The 15,271-nt window shown below is 43.9% G+C and overlaps 1 protein-coding gene across 1 annotated transcript in view; it reads right to left on the reverse strand.

Annotated features, from left to right (window-relative positions):
* Window positions 1-763: 763 nt before the first annotated feature.
* rnf152 (ring finger protein 152) overlaps window positions 764-15,271 on the reverse strand; it is a 36,769-nt gene continuing 22,261 nt past the window's right edge. The window contains exon 2 of the mRNA XM_069159351.1: window positions 764-5,856. Within this exon, the coding sequence (XP_069015452.1) occupies window positions 5,013-5,672 (660 nt within the window). The 5' untranslated portion in view covers window positions 5,673-5,856 and the 3' untranslated portion in view covers window positions 764-5,012. The remainder of the gene's footprint in view (window positions 5,857-15,271) is intronic.

The raw sequence follows: 15,271 nt of genomic DNA on the forward strand, positions 1-15,271 counted from the left end.
GACTAAATGGACCCAGTAGTAAATTTAAACCAAAATCGGGCAACACGCATCTTTGAATATTTAGCTGCAAACTGTTTTTTTTTTTAAAATGCTGGAAAATGAACATGAAACACTTCTTTACGTGACACGAAGTCCAGACTCCAGAGTAATTGATGCCCTTGGAAATAAAGAGGCTCTGCGGTCATTAAAGTAAAGAACGCAGCAGTGATTGAGCTGCTTGTGGAGCGCGGTCATCATTCGCTGCTGCCTGAGAGGAACAGAGGTGTTTTTCTGCAGTAAAGCCGGCTGCAATTGGCCCCCGGAGAGCGTTAATTACCTCCGTGACACTATATCAATAAATATTTGAGGAGAAAAGAGGCTCCTGAGGGTAAACAAAGAGGCCATGCCTTCCACCGAGTTTACTGAACCGTGAAATATGAGCTTTCGACACATAAAGCTAGAGGGAATACGCTTTAAAAAAAAAAAAAAAAAAAAAAAAAATTCATGGGGTCCGTTTCTTCTGAATAAGAAAGTAGTATTTCTCCAGAGAGGACAATTATGCTGAAATGTAGTTTTTTTTTTTTTTTTTTTTTTAAATAAAGACTGCCGGAGTCCTTGTTTCAGATTCAGAGTGTTTTGCTTTAATAGTTCACTAAAAACAGCCGCTGCTTGCGTCGTCGGACCGAACACAAGCAGGAAACTACAACAGGAACTTCACAGCATTTTACAAACACACAGGCACAGAAATGACAAACGTCCCGCTACGTTTCTGTCTTCTTTTAAGTTTCTGTAAAAAAAAAAAAAAAAAAGATGTACAGGGCAGTTTTAGATTTGGAAAAAAAACTATTATTACAGAGAACAGGAAGGAGATTTTCTTTCCTGTATATGAACAGCGTGGGAAAAAAAAAATAAAATCGCAGGAAAATGTCATGTGACTGAAAGGATAAAAAGGTAATAGGATGACCGGAACAAGCCTTTTTGTGCATTCTATCATTTTCCAGTTTTTTTTCCTTCAAATAATGAAACTCATAAAAGTTATCATATAGACAGTATCAGGGTTGAAAAAAAAACAATTGGTGGATTTGTTTTTCCATCCCCGTTTCATCACATGAAAATTAATTCATTAATGATGATTGCCTGCCAGAGAGAAAGGAATGAACACAGCATCATTCATCATGAAGGGAGTGAAGTCAAATTTAAGTTATTCAGGTTACAATTTACTCCTACCTTTGTGTTTTATTAAGGTAAATCAGATTTATAATAATTTATCACTGCAGCTAATGTTATGATGGCTTTTGATGGTGTTAAAATATTAAAAGATTTTGACCCATGGCACATCCAGATGTCCCCAAAATGGCTGCTTGATGGCGACCTAAAGGACTGATTTACCCAGATAATTACAAAACAGGTTTGCATTTACGTTTATGTAACCATGCAGATTTTGTTTGCTCAGGTTTTAAGTTATTAGTCGTTATAAAAGCACAGTTAACAGTTTTTAAAGGGACGATTTCTTGGTAGAAATTAAATCTGTCAGTGATTTTAAAAATGAAATAAGAATATTTGTTGTTGTTTTCTTTATATTTTGGGCACCAAACCCATCAACTTTGAGTCTCTTTCACTTTACACTAACAAATATTGCAGTTTATTTATGTGTAGAAGCTGGTGCATAAACAGATAAAATAATACTTGTGCAGTAAGGCAACAATGTCCAAGATCTCTGTTTGTTGTTTTTGGCGGCACCTGTGGCCATAAGGGGGAATTGCAGCTGTGTTTTTTGGACTTCTTTTCAGAGATCGAAACGTCTATATTTCTTCTTTGGATTTTGACTTGTTTTTTAAGTTTAATCTGTTTTTTCTGAATCCCGAGGATGCGTCCTTGGAATTTTTTTAAATCTGTTTATAACTGAATTGTAGCACTGCAAACCATTATATTTTACATTTTTAGATGTTTACATAGTGCTTATAAAGGTCTGCTGTCCATACTGCATCCGTAACAAGTTAATAAGTCATTTATTAACGCTTCATAGCTCAGTAATAAGCCATTCAGAACGTTTTTGGGTTGCCAGGTCCATTTACGGGTCTTTTAGATGCTCTAAAGGGTAATACGTTTTCACAATCTGGCAATCTTTAATATCGTTCTCAAAATTCATTATTGATAAGCATGAATTTATGGTTTATTAACCATTAAAAAAACCCACTATTTCCAACCTGTAAATGCAAATAAATGTTCAATGTGAATAGCCTTTTGTATTTTAACTGATTTTCTTTTATCTCAGTGTCTTGCCAGAAAGAAACACCTCAGTCTCAAGTGTTGAGAAATTAGCTCATTTTCCTGCAGCCTACAGAGCGCTGAGTACTCGCAGCTAAAAATATTCCAACTTCCAGCAAAGCTACACCGAAATTCAAAAGGGCTTTTCACTACAGTCTCATAGCAACCGTGTTGCACATGAACCAGTTCAGCTTAACCGACTCCTTCTCCCACTTCATCTGCGAAACAAATAGCTGCCCTGCTGCAAAATGAAATCTCTGTAGTTTAAAAGGTCCAAATCAAAGTAAGGTTTTGTCATTTTCAGGGGGAAAAGCTACTTTTTTTTTTTTTTTTTTTTTTTTTTGTACTCTCAGTATTTGGATCATCAATAACTTGGTTGTATTAGACAAGATTTTTTTTTTATTTTTTTTTTTAAGTGAACATGTGTATATATGTATTTATATGCAACATTTCGGTGCAGTACTCTTTATATGCAAGTGCCCAAAATAACAAACGGTCTTTCCTCATGTTTTTGATGTGTCATGCCTCAAAGTGCGTTGAATAACTTTGTCATGTTTGTATCTTAAAGAGCAAACACACAAAGATCATCTCTAATCTGACTTCTAAATACCAACAAAGTAAAAACATGTCAACAAAAGGAAAAATTTATCCGAAAAATTACAATCATTCTGTACATGACGAGGCTGCTGTACAAAAAGAGTTCGCCCTGTTTGTGTGCAACCGTTCAGTCGACGGCTTTACAGCAACACACCAACGACTTGCCTCAACATAGAAAAGTGAGAAGAAAAAAAACTAAAAAATAACCCCAGCAACATCCATCTCTGCGGAGAAATATTCAAAAGCGGATAAATCGATACTGCCTTCATTAACAGGAAACCCTGCGGCAGCCGCCCACTCCTGCCCCGCTACTGACCCATTACTCACACATAAACACACACCGCTGCACAGCACAGCCGAGCCCACATACCCACCGCTTTCTGAATTAAGGAAGGTTTTAGGACGAGGAGTCGATGACGTGAGCGGTCGGCGGAGAGAACCCGGTCCGAAGCTGCAGCGGAAGAGTAGATGAAGAAATTGTTTTACGTGGAAAGAACCTATTCGGAGGGAAACACAAACCTGATGGAGGTGAAAAACCAAAAGAAACGCTGCCATCATATAAGAAAAATTTTAAAAAAGACTTCTGTCGAAGGTCAAATGTGGCACCTCCTTTATTTGAAGGTGAATCTTGACACTTTGGCTTATTGGGTTTTCTTGCAGAGAGTTGGATGAGAGGATCAACACCCAACTTCAGGGATGGAGCCATTAGCTTAGCTTAGCATAAAGACTGGGAGTAGAGGGGAAAAGCTAGCCAGCTCTAAAGACCTCAGATTTACCTACTGTAGCATGTCTGAACTTGATTTTTTTTTAATCCTTAACATAATCAGAAATGTCAAAACATCAACTTATGTTTTGGGGGGAAGTTACATGGGGAGCTAGCATGCTTGCAAAGGGAACCAGCTAGCTTAGCTCTCTTTAAAGTGCAAAAATACAACTAGCAATACGTCCCAAGCGCTCAAATGATGTTACCATGGCTTGTTTTGTTTGTTTAAGACTTAAAAAAATTACAACTGCGAAAAAAAAAGTAGTAGTTTTTTTTTTTAGATGCGGGAACTTATTTAGCATGTAGCACGTAACTTCCCGTAACACCGGCTGAAAGAAGCGTACAGCTAACGCAGCTCTCTTCACAGTGGGCAGATATGAAGGTGATATTGATCATCACTAATTCTCTGAAATAAAGCAAAAAAAAACCAACTTCTTTTCCAAAATGCAAGTCGACCAATTCCAAGTATTTCTTTATCCGACAGCATGTTTTTTGGTGGTTTGCATCTCAACAGGCGGCTGGACACAGTTTCATCAAATCATTTTACCAGTTCAGGTTAAGAAAAGAAAACAGTCAAAGAAAAAGCAACTATCACCATCTGTGGAAGCTGCTGACAGGCCAAAACACAACATAGAAAACATGTATCATTTTTATAAATGATCACAAATATGTAATTTTTCCTTGACGCATTCTTTCATACCATTGAAGCCCTAAAACGAAGCAACTTAATTCTACCGGTACTTGTAGTTTAGCTGCTGTGGCACGTATGAACGTTTACAATCCTCCTTTATACCAACGATGAACCATCACAGCAAGTTTGTTCTGAAGAAATTGTGTAAAATAAAAATAAAAAGGAAAAAAGGAAATCCGTGTTGGTTTTGAGTTCCCTCGCCTGAACAGTTAATACGAGGGAACGAAGAGCAGCCGAGTCTGGACTCTGTGCACTTGGAGACCAGCTGGAGACGCCTAAACAACACGATGATAACTGATCTACGAACCACAGACTAAACAGGAAAACCAACTTCTGGCCTAAAAAAAATCAATAAAAACAGCTGGCCAAACACGTCTGAGGAGATTCCCGGAGCGTTTATTCAGGGGAAATGGAAATAATGGAGAGGGCTCGGAGAAAACACTTGAATGTGTATTTCCGTTTGATTTCAGTCGCCCAAAGTAAGAAAACTAAGAATCAGAACGGCCGACCGGTTGGTGGATCTCCTTCCTGCCATCTCCACGTCGCTCCGTAGTTTCCTTGAAGGCCCGTGATGCGAGTTTAGTCCTCAGCTGAGTCCCGCCCCTGAGGAGAGGCGGGGCTAACGGGCGGGTGGGGGAGGAGTCCAGGGGTGAGGGGGTTGAGGGAAGGTAGGGGGCGCGGCGGTCCGAGCGGCCTCCTCCCCCCCCGCCCCCTTCAGCCGCAGGAGATGACGGTGAAGCGTTTGGAGATGCAGGACATGTTGTGCAGCACGATGCCCAGCAGGAAGAGCAGCACGCACGCCACCAGGATCACCGTGCACACGCCGGACCACGTGGAGCCCTTCCCCCCTCCGACTCCTCCTCCGCCCCCCACCGGGCCCATGACCCTCCTCTCCCCGTCGCCTCCCTCCAGCCCCATGCTGACGCCCTCCAGCCCCATGTCCAGGCCGAGAGGCCGCTGCTCGGGCATCGTCACCACCGTCACGCCCTTCTGCTGCCCGCCGGGCAGGAAGCGGCAGCCCAGCTCGCCGGGCAGGCCCAGCGCACGCTCCTTGGCGACGGGCAGCGGCAGCATGTAGCAGCCGTTGCTGGGCAGGCGGATGAAGACGGGCGTGTGCTCGGAGGCGTGGGGGATGGCGATGACGGTGATGATGTCCGGGTCGTCCGGCAGCTGGGAGACGGACAGGCCCGGGGGCAGCTTGGTGACGCCGCGGCACCACGGGCAGCGGATCTCCTTCTGGCTGCTGCGCATTTGGGTCAAACACACCGAGCAGCAGGTGTGCCGGCAGTCCAGGAGTTTGGGCCGCCGCCGGGGGCTGTAGTAGTTAAAGCAGATCTGGCACTCCAGAATCGAATCCTGGGAAAGAGTCTCCATCTCAGGGGGGGGGGTAGTAAATAAATATTCTCCTGGCAGGTGAGAGCGACGTAACACCGGGCGGATCTAGAAGAGAGGCTCTCCGGGTGAAGGGAGGGAAAGCACGGCTGGCTCCGACGCTCCGCGATCCACCGCCGACTTCACAGTGACATCACAGCCGCTCGGTGGCAGCATCGTCCTTCATCTGCAACGCCAGAGAAACACATGTTAGACAAGAAGGGAAGGCAACGGCAGCAACGTGGACTCAAGCGGGATTCTTTTCTTTTTGGATATTCGCAGGAATCCGCTGGAAAACGTCTCCGGACGTCTCAACAGTCTGCAGCATCAGCTCAGAAAGTAAAACAAATACTGAATGCTCAACTATGAGATCGAATATTTACCATTTCTCCGATGTTTCTCAAACATTTTGTAAACCATGCTGCCGTTGAGCACTTCATGTTTGACCTTTGAAAAAAACCGTGACTAAAAAAGGGTCGACTCGCACAAACTTTGGTTTCTTTTCACTTCGTCAACGCTTTTTTGTTGTTGTTATAAAACACTTCTTCGTGGTCACGGATTACACGAGTGTGCCAACTGATTTTTTTTTATTTTTTTCACCCGTACAGAAGTTTCAAAATAGTTCGCTGTGATGTAAAGTCAATATTTTCTGCTGGGTGGTCATTTTTAGCAAACAGGACAAAATGAACTGAATTCTGATCAGATGTGTGAAGAACTTTTTCCAAATAATCATCAACCTAATTTTGATATAAACGTTCTTAAATGTGATTATTTTAAGGTTTGGTTTTTCGGGACGCGCCAGTAACGAACCTCCGAACCCAACCAGAGGATCCAAAACCTGACTGATCTGCATTTAATACAATTTCTTTACCAACCTGTCGTTACAATGCCGCATAATTTACCAGCAGTGCATGAAAGTTTTGTGAATCAGCTGATCAATCTGGAGACTCTGATTCTTGCTTTTCTTGTTTACTTTGCTGAAATCGGAATTTTTCCCGTTTTGCCGTTGAGCTTTCGAGGAGCTTGACTTCACTTCAGATGATGTGATGCATCCCAAACTCCCAGTTCCCGTTCCAGACTACTAATCTCCCATCCAGGCCTGAGGGAGGGCGAACCACCTCGATGCATTTACAAACTGAAGGGATATTGTTCACATCAGCCGGCAGCTGGACTGCAGCAAAGGGCCGAGTTCACCCGAGCCTCGGCCTCCGTTAAGTACCTCTAATTCTTTTAACCGTCTCCTTCAGGCCACAACAAATTCCTCCTCCTCCTCCTCCTCCACCTCCTCCCGCATAATCACGTCTACCAGTGTTAATCCATGCGGAAGCCGGGATAGTTTTGCTTTTACAGATGATTAAACTCTGTCAAAATAGCACCATGGAAACAATGAATAACCAAACAGGAACCTGCCAACTTTAAGTTTGATTTTTTTTTTTTTCGCCTTCCGAACATTTTCAAGTGTGAAAAACTGTCTCCTGTCTGGACGCTGCCGTGGCGACGGAGCCGGCGTCCCTCCAGGCGTGACGGTGAGACAGACGGAGAGAGACGACGAGCGGCGACAGCAATGGAAAAAAAAAAAAAGGGGGTGACCACTGGTTTTGTCCTGCAACATCTCAGCGCTTCTATCAAAAACAAGATCGCAGGCAATTAAAGGCGCCGCTGCGCCCGGCGGGGACGCAGATGTGGCGATGACAGATAAGAGTTCACGCCGAGCACGCTCGCAGCGGTTCATTCGCTCCTTTTATAGCTTGGTTCATTTGGACGAGGAAGGATGGATGATCACATTTGACCTTGAGCGGCGGTAAATAAACCGCAACAAGACAAGGTTTAGGGTTTAATAGCGTTTTTTAAAGAGCCCGCCCATCGAACGGGAATCATTTGGTTGATTGATCCGACGCGGTTCGCAGCAGAGTAAACACGGGAGCCCAGACGCTCTCGTCCGTAGCCACGTCGTCCTTCAGCTAGAAAATCCCTGGAAAAGCCTCGGGATGTCCTCGGGGTACGTAACAGGCCTGTCAATCAAACAGACACGCCCCCCAAAAACACATCATTTTGAAGCTTATTTTCTAATTAATGAGGGTTTATTTTCAGATGGACCTCCAGAAACAACTTTAACTAACAACACAAGAAATAACTCGTGGAGAAATGTATTGACCTCTAGTGGCACCCGGTGGTATTGCAGCTTAAGGCACTTCTGCATCGGCCTCATTTTCTAGACCTGGAAGTGACGAACATTTTTATTTTGACAGGGTCATTCGGGGTCAGCTGAGCAAATCCTCGAGGGAGAAGCGACCACTCGAGTCCGACGGGGGAAAATTACAATATTTGACTGTGAAAACAAAAAGAAATTAAAACTGCAAGCAGTGATGTACGGGCTCTTACACTCCCGCGCGCCGCCTCTGCGAAGCCGTCTCCTGTGTCACGGCGAGGGAGCCGTTTGGCCACGCCCACTCGCAAAACACATATCACATGTATCGTCTCACCACGCCGGATATATGTGACACATTTTGTGAGGTTTCAAGCATCCTTTGACCTTAAACATCAACTTCCTGTGTCACGGTGAGACATCAAACTTTGCCGCATCGTCACAGCGACGCCCATTGACAAAGTCGAACGAATGTCTCAATATATCATCAACTACATGTTTAGGTTATTGTGACCCGACTTTAGGTTCATGGGATCAACCAGATTGACGTAGAACGTGAAAGTATGAAAAGTGTCATTTCCAGTGTCCACCAGGGGGCGCTATGACTATAAGCGAATATTACCCCATAGGGGTCTTCAGGGCGGGGCTGTTATCATACCTGTGATGTTTGGAGAAGGTCGGTCCATGGACATAAGATTTAAAGCAACTCGTAGTTTCATGGCGAGACCCTCAAAATGGCCGCCTCTCACGGGCACACACATCGATGAAAACAAATTATTTTGATACCTTTTAATCCCAAACATGTTTTCTATCCAGAGAACCTAAATTCAAGTCGGTCCGACAAAATCCCTCGGAGGAGTTCGACAAAGGACACCGTGTCAGAATCGCCCAAAATGGCGACTAAATTCAAAATGGTGGACTTCCTGTCGAGTTGACCTAACGGTGCAATGTAACTTTTTTGTGCGTCTAGGTGTGATACACGTGTCCACCGGATTTGGTGAATTTAGGTAAATGTGGCCGCCGGGGCATCTCTGTAGGGGGCGCTCTCGAGCCGTTTGGCCACGCCCACTCGCGACTCCACGAGAATACAAAATTTTTTCACCGGGAGACAAATGTGTTTCCACTTTCATGAGTTTTTGAAGATGATAAAACCTCCAAAAAGGAAAATCACTTTACATGAGAAGAAGAAGAAGGACAATTCCTTCAGGAACCATGGACTCCCTCCTCCTCGCTCCGCACTCCCCAGTTGACCTACTTCCCCCTCCCCCTTCCCCCCCCACACACACATCGAGTCAACGTCGTGAGGAAGGTGCAGGAAAAATCCCAGCGGTTTTACAAGGAAGAGGAGCGGAGGGAGACGGATGCCGAGGCCTTCCCTCGAGGGGGCGAGACAGCCGCGAGTATTACTGAATCCTCTCCCAGAGATAAGGATTAGCTTTGATCCGACATAAATGCTTTGTGGCTCAATATTCCCATCCACCCAGTCGCTCTGCCTCTCGCCTTCCTCCTGACTGAAGAGCTTTTCCTCCTCTACTTTTACATCAATTCTTCATACTCTTCACCTACAGAGTGACCCCCCCCCCTCCTCCCTTCCTCCCCCGTCGAGCTATTCCTTTCTGCATATTTATGTATATATAAAAAAATAAATAATCTGTGGAATCAACACAAAAGAAAAATATCGAAACAGCAATATCGGTTATTCCAGTTATCGAATCAGAGGAGGCAGTTTGGATATGTTGACCAAGGTCAGATCGGGCAGTGTAAAATATTACAAAAGTATGACGAAAACAACAAAAAAAAGATCGATTTTTTTTTTCCTTTGAAATTAAACTAAAAGGAATATTTCAACATCAAAGCAGCTCACACGTCAGTGTCGTGCAGTTGTCATATCGGTGGGTTTTCAGTTACAGACGCCAGCGCAGCCTTGACGACGCGGCGGTCTCTCGGGTCGTCCGAGGTAACCGTGAAAACACGCCGTCTCGACAGAGAGACAGTCGGCAGGAAACAACACGCCTGCTGTCGAGGAGCGCTGCGAGGTCCTGAAACAACGTCGGAGGAGCTCGAGGAGCGACTTAGCAACGTGATTTATCGGTTCAACTGAGCCGTAACCAGGGCAACCTGGCTGACCCACTTTCTGTCACACCTTTATACCGTTAGTTACGACGACAGGCAGACGTCCCCCGAGAGAAAGAGAGTTGATTAAAACAAAACCCGGGGGAAACGTTTGGCGGAAAGTTTCTACGTCTGGGCTGGTGTGTGTGTGTGTGTGTGTGTGTGTAAAAGTGTGTGTTTTTTGTGGAGGAGTGTATGTTAGTAAAGATGCGGAGCGACCGAGCGGCAGCATCCAGCACACCGACGTGCCGGCGTGGAGTAACAGAAAACAGACGTCCCCACGGGGCCGAGGAGAGAGTGCACTCGCAGACAGAAGCTAAAAATAACCACACACACACACACACACACACACACACACACACACACACACACACACACACACACACACACACACACAGAGCTACACCCGGCGCGACATCATACCGGAGGAGACGCCTGGTGATGTACGGCGTGACGTCACCGTTGACGTGGTGCATGCGGCTTCGTTCACATCAGCAGGTGCAAAAAAAAGATGAAGGTGATTCAGGTGATAAATTTTTTTTTTTTTTTTTTTAAAACGCAACAACCACGAGAGCCCGGATTCGTACCAGAGACCCGGACGAAGGATATTTTTACCGTCGACCACATCTATTAGGCGCTGGGTTTAATTGTTTTATGTTTGAAGTAGTAGTTTCACAAAAATAATTGTACTTCCAGGTACAAGCTTTTTTTTTTTTCTACATTTTTCAGCTGCATGTTATTTTATCAGTTTCTACCAGATTCTGTTGTTTAAAAGAAAGTACAACTTAGAAAAAAAAAAGATGATAAATAAAAATCTGGGAGGAGGTCATTAAAATATATATATATAAAGCATTTGTTTTGAGGGTTATAACTGAGAGGAGACGTGAAACCGCCGTCCTTCTGACACGTTGACATGTTTTAGCCAAACTGTTTGCCGAATTTCCTTGTTTTTTTTTTGTTTTTTTTACACTCTGTTGAATGTGGAAATGCTCCAGCAGCGTGAACGTTACAGCGCTGACTAACACGTGTCCTCCGCCGTGTGTCGTCGCCGTGGGCAACGTGCTGAGCCGACGTTTCCATAAAGCTGGAGCGTCGATTTCTTCACCCACTCATCAGAGATCTGGACGGGAGGCAGCGAGTCTTCCTCCAGACCTCGTCTCACCGCGAACGGAGTCACGCAGGAGCTGCTGAGGTCAAAGGGCAAGCGGCCTACTTGTGTGTGTGTGTGTGTGTGTGTGTGTGTGTGTGTGTGTGTGTGTGCGCGCGCGCTGCAGAGTCGAGGATGTCTATCTCTGCGAGGACCAATCTTGAATTTTAGACATTAAACTGAGGACATTAGAGAGTCCTTCCGTCTTCAGGAGACGATGGATTACAGAATGAGTTTAATGGACCAACGGTGTGAAAATCCCAAATATCCAAGAAAGAGGTGCAAATCAAGTCACAAAAAATTACCAAAACCAGACACAAAAGATCAAAAATCAAGCACAAACCAACCGTGTAGAGGCCAAATAGAGATGCAAAACATCTCTAAGAAGACAATAAAAGAGCAAAATGAGATGCAAATTGACCAGAAAGCGAATCAATATGATGAAAAGGATCAAAAACAACACACAAAATGGCCGAATGAGAGACGGAAAGAAGGAAACGAGATGCGAAACGACCTCATTAGAGCTCCAACAATCAGTTAATTGATCGATCAGCTGACTGACAGAAAATGAATCAGCAACTTCTTCCGATAATCCAATAAACCTTTTTTTTTTTAAGCAAACGGCGTCAAATATTTTCAGCTTCTTACAAACTCAAATATGATCATTCGAATGTCTGACGGATCATGGATTGTGTGTGTGTGTGGATTGTGTGTGTGTGTGTGTGTGTGTGTGTGTGTGTGTGTGTGTGTGTGTGCAGCAGATGGAGCCCCTGATAGAGGCCCGAGCCGTCGACCCCTGCAGGACACATTATGGCAATTTCCAGCTTGAGGAGCCAGCGAGCGTCAGTCCTGGCAGACGCTGCTGGATGGACTCTTCCTCCGCCCCATCATCATCATCATCACCACCACCACCACCACCACGGCTCTGCCCGAGCGTGACCGCCCGCCCGCCCGCCACACGGACTCCTGGGAGGCCGCCCATCCACAGAGGACTGTAACGTCTCTCCAAGTACAAACGCAGAAGACAGAATGACAACAAATATGATCCAAAAAAACAAACAAACACGAGTTTACACAAATGCAGACGAAGAACTACAGATGTTGTTGTTCCTCGGTAAGATTTCCACATGATTCGAGTGTGGTTTTGCTGGATTTATGTGTGCGTGTCAGACATTTGACTTGTTTAATGCAGAAAAAAACACCTTACTGAAAGCAAAATGTGTTTTTTTGTGTGATTTTCAGCCCAAATCTTTGGTTTAAAGTGATCGTTTCCTCTTTTTTTCGCAGCACAAAGCGCCCACGAACGAACCGGAGCAGCTTGATGATATGTAATCTGCATGTCAGCGATCACCGAATTTGATTTCGTCGGCTGAATGTGACGTGAAAATCAAGGCCTTTCACGACAATCTTTTTTTTTTCCAAGTGAACTTGAATGTTGACTCTGAACAGGATTGATCAGTGAAGCACAAATGAACACAAAAGAAGTCATAACTGGAAAAATAAGACAAAAGTCAAAAATTGGTTTGCACCTTTTTTTTTTCTTTTTTTTTTTATAATAATTGTCAAAGTCGAACAGAAGAGACAGATAATTCAGAGTTTCTGCTTTTTCAATGTGAAGATTTCCGCCTGTTTTCTCCTCTTCTATCGTTTCTTTAATTCATCACTTTGACATTTTGGACCATTATGATGTACTTTTTAAAAAAATGTCTTTGTATTTTCTCACATTTTAACGATCAAACAAATGCTGACAATTGGATAAGTTATATTATTATTATTATCATCATGTTATTTTTGTGAATAAAACCAGTATTTGTTTGGGAAGATTTATCACGTGCTCTTTGGACCCAAAGGAACGAATGAGGTGACGTCACGTCATCCAGTTTCCACATTTCCTTTCCTTTTAGTCCACAACACGTCACAAGTAAGTAAAATAAATAATACGTGATATTAAATCAAATCTTCATCTTCTGTACTTTTAAAAACCTTGAGAAAATTGAACCCGAAATAGTGTCAGCTTCTGTTGGAAGGACTTAACTGTGAAGAATAAACCAAATCCTGTAGCGATAAATCATAAAATCCTGACTTTTAGAGGCAAATTTATCTCCATATCTGAAAATTGAGTTCATTTATCGGTTACATTTGCTCCGACTGCACGCTGCCACACACCTGCCTGCTGGTTGCCGGCTGCTCCTGCGCTCGCCCATCAATCCTTACCGAGGTCACGCGGAGTCCAAAAAACTCTCATCAGCAAAACAAATCACTGTAAAGCCCTCCGAGCTCTCCGATGAAAGGCGTCTCCAGCGCCGAGAGATTGCGCAATTTTCAAAAGCAGATGAAAGAGGTGAACGCGGCGACTTCAGCGGCCCCGGAGGCTCGATCTCCATCTCCAGATCCAGGAAACAGATCCAGGAGGCAGAGAGATAAAAGACGGGGCGCGGCGGCTCGGCCCGAAAACTTCAAACGGCTCTGACACTTTTTAATGGCGCTAATCTGGCTGCTTTTCACAAACTATGTAAATGAGGATTCTTTTTTTTTTTTATATATATATATAAAGTTAACGACGGGTCAATGACGCCTCCTGAAAAGTTCCCATAATATTTCCAAAAACAAAGACGGCTCTCGTGTTTCATAAGTGAAAGTGCTTTTCGATGACTAATGACTTTAACTGTTAAACCCATAATGGTCTTTTTTTTTTTTCTCCCCCTTTTCATTGCAGAAATCACTCCGGTACGAGCAGGTTCTTCTGATGGAGGCCGTCTCGCTGTGCGATGAAACACTTCCACTCACTTATTAAAATAAGACTTCACCACAGAGGGGATGGGGGGGGGGGGTCATTAAATTTGATGACACGCTGCGAGGAGACGTTTGGGAATCACAGACTCGTACGGAGAAGAGCTTCCCTCTGCGTTTCTGACAGGAAGCGGTGAATAAGAGTCGCTACCCGAGAAGCTGCAGCGAACCCTGTTCCTCCGACTGAGTACGAGATCACTCGCACACCAGCGAGCAGCACAGCAGGGAAATGTGTGTGTGTGTGTGTGTGTGTGTGTGTGTGTGTGTGTGTGTGTGTGTGTGTGTGTTTATGGATGTTTTTGTGTGCCTTAGCAGCGTTTCCTCTGCAAAAGCTTAGAAAGAAGCAGCCTGAGTTTTTAAGAAGCTCAGCAGGTGAAAAAAAAAAATAAAAAAAAGAAATAAAAAAACACCCGATTAGACATTCATCACACATCCCGCCTTCTGTTCACCTCGACTCGCACATCCATCGCACTCACGGCGACGCCGCGAGCGCACGCTTTCAACAGTCTGTCAGTCAATTTTTATTTTTTTTTCTCGGATCTCGGCACGTTGCTAGGAGACAGAAGTTGTCACGACGCCACCAAAGCTTCGCTTCCCCGAGTTTTAGTCGGGAGGAAAAAAAAATAAATAAATAAATAAAAATAAAGGACCAGAGGTGGCAGACGTGACGGCGCGGCACATTTTTAGAGCTGCCCTCCAAACGCTCCACGTCGCCTCGTCGGCGTTATAACACCTCCCGCGTCTTCGCCCGGCGCTTTGACGCGTTAATTACGGGCAAAACCCAAACAAACGCTCCCTCCTCCACAAAGTTGAGCCTCAGGAAAGAACCGATAAGCCTCCGACACAGAATATTTTTGGGAGGGATAAAAAGCCTATTTTTGTGTCTTTTAATGCTTTCTGAGAACTTAATTTCACTGAAAGTCAGCAGATATTTACTTATAAGCATTTCATTTATTGTGTTAAGTATTAATCACTTAAAAATTAAAAATGAATGATGGCTAAACTGAAATATATATAAGTTTTAAGACCTTCATTTATGCAAAAAAAAAAAAGTATTTAAGAAAGACAACATTTAGTGCTTCCTGGATCTCCAACGCCCCCTAGTGTGCGGACGCAGTAAGACAACTCGCTCGTTAACCAAAACTGAAGTCTGTCAGCGGCTCTCAAAATTATCAGCAACTTAATGTGTGAAATATGACGTTTATAAGTGTTGATGTTGTGTTGAAATAAAAAAAAAAACTATCTTCCAAACTCCCTTTGATTTTTTTGTTCAGTTTTAAAACTCTTCGCACAGTTTCTTCCACCAACGAAAAAAAGTATTTACCACTAAAGCGGCACAAAAAAGTATCTGCTAATAAAATGTGTTAAAATAATTAAAAACAATGTTTATTTTTAAACGTGACTAAC

The sequence above is a fragment of the Embiotoca jacksoni genome, unplaced genomic scaffold (genome assembly GCF_022577435.1).
Source record: "Embiotoca jacksoni isolate LCO1_2020_lvr unplaced genomic scaffold, fEmbJac1.0.p SCAF_25, whole genome shotgun sequence".
Taxonomy (NCBI): domain Eukaryota; kingdom Metazoa; phylum Chordata; class Actinopteri; family Embiotocidae; genus Embiotoca; species Embiotoca jacksoni.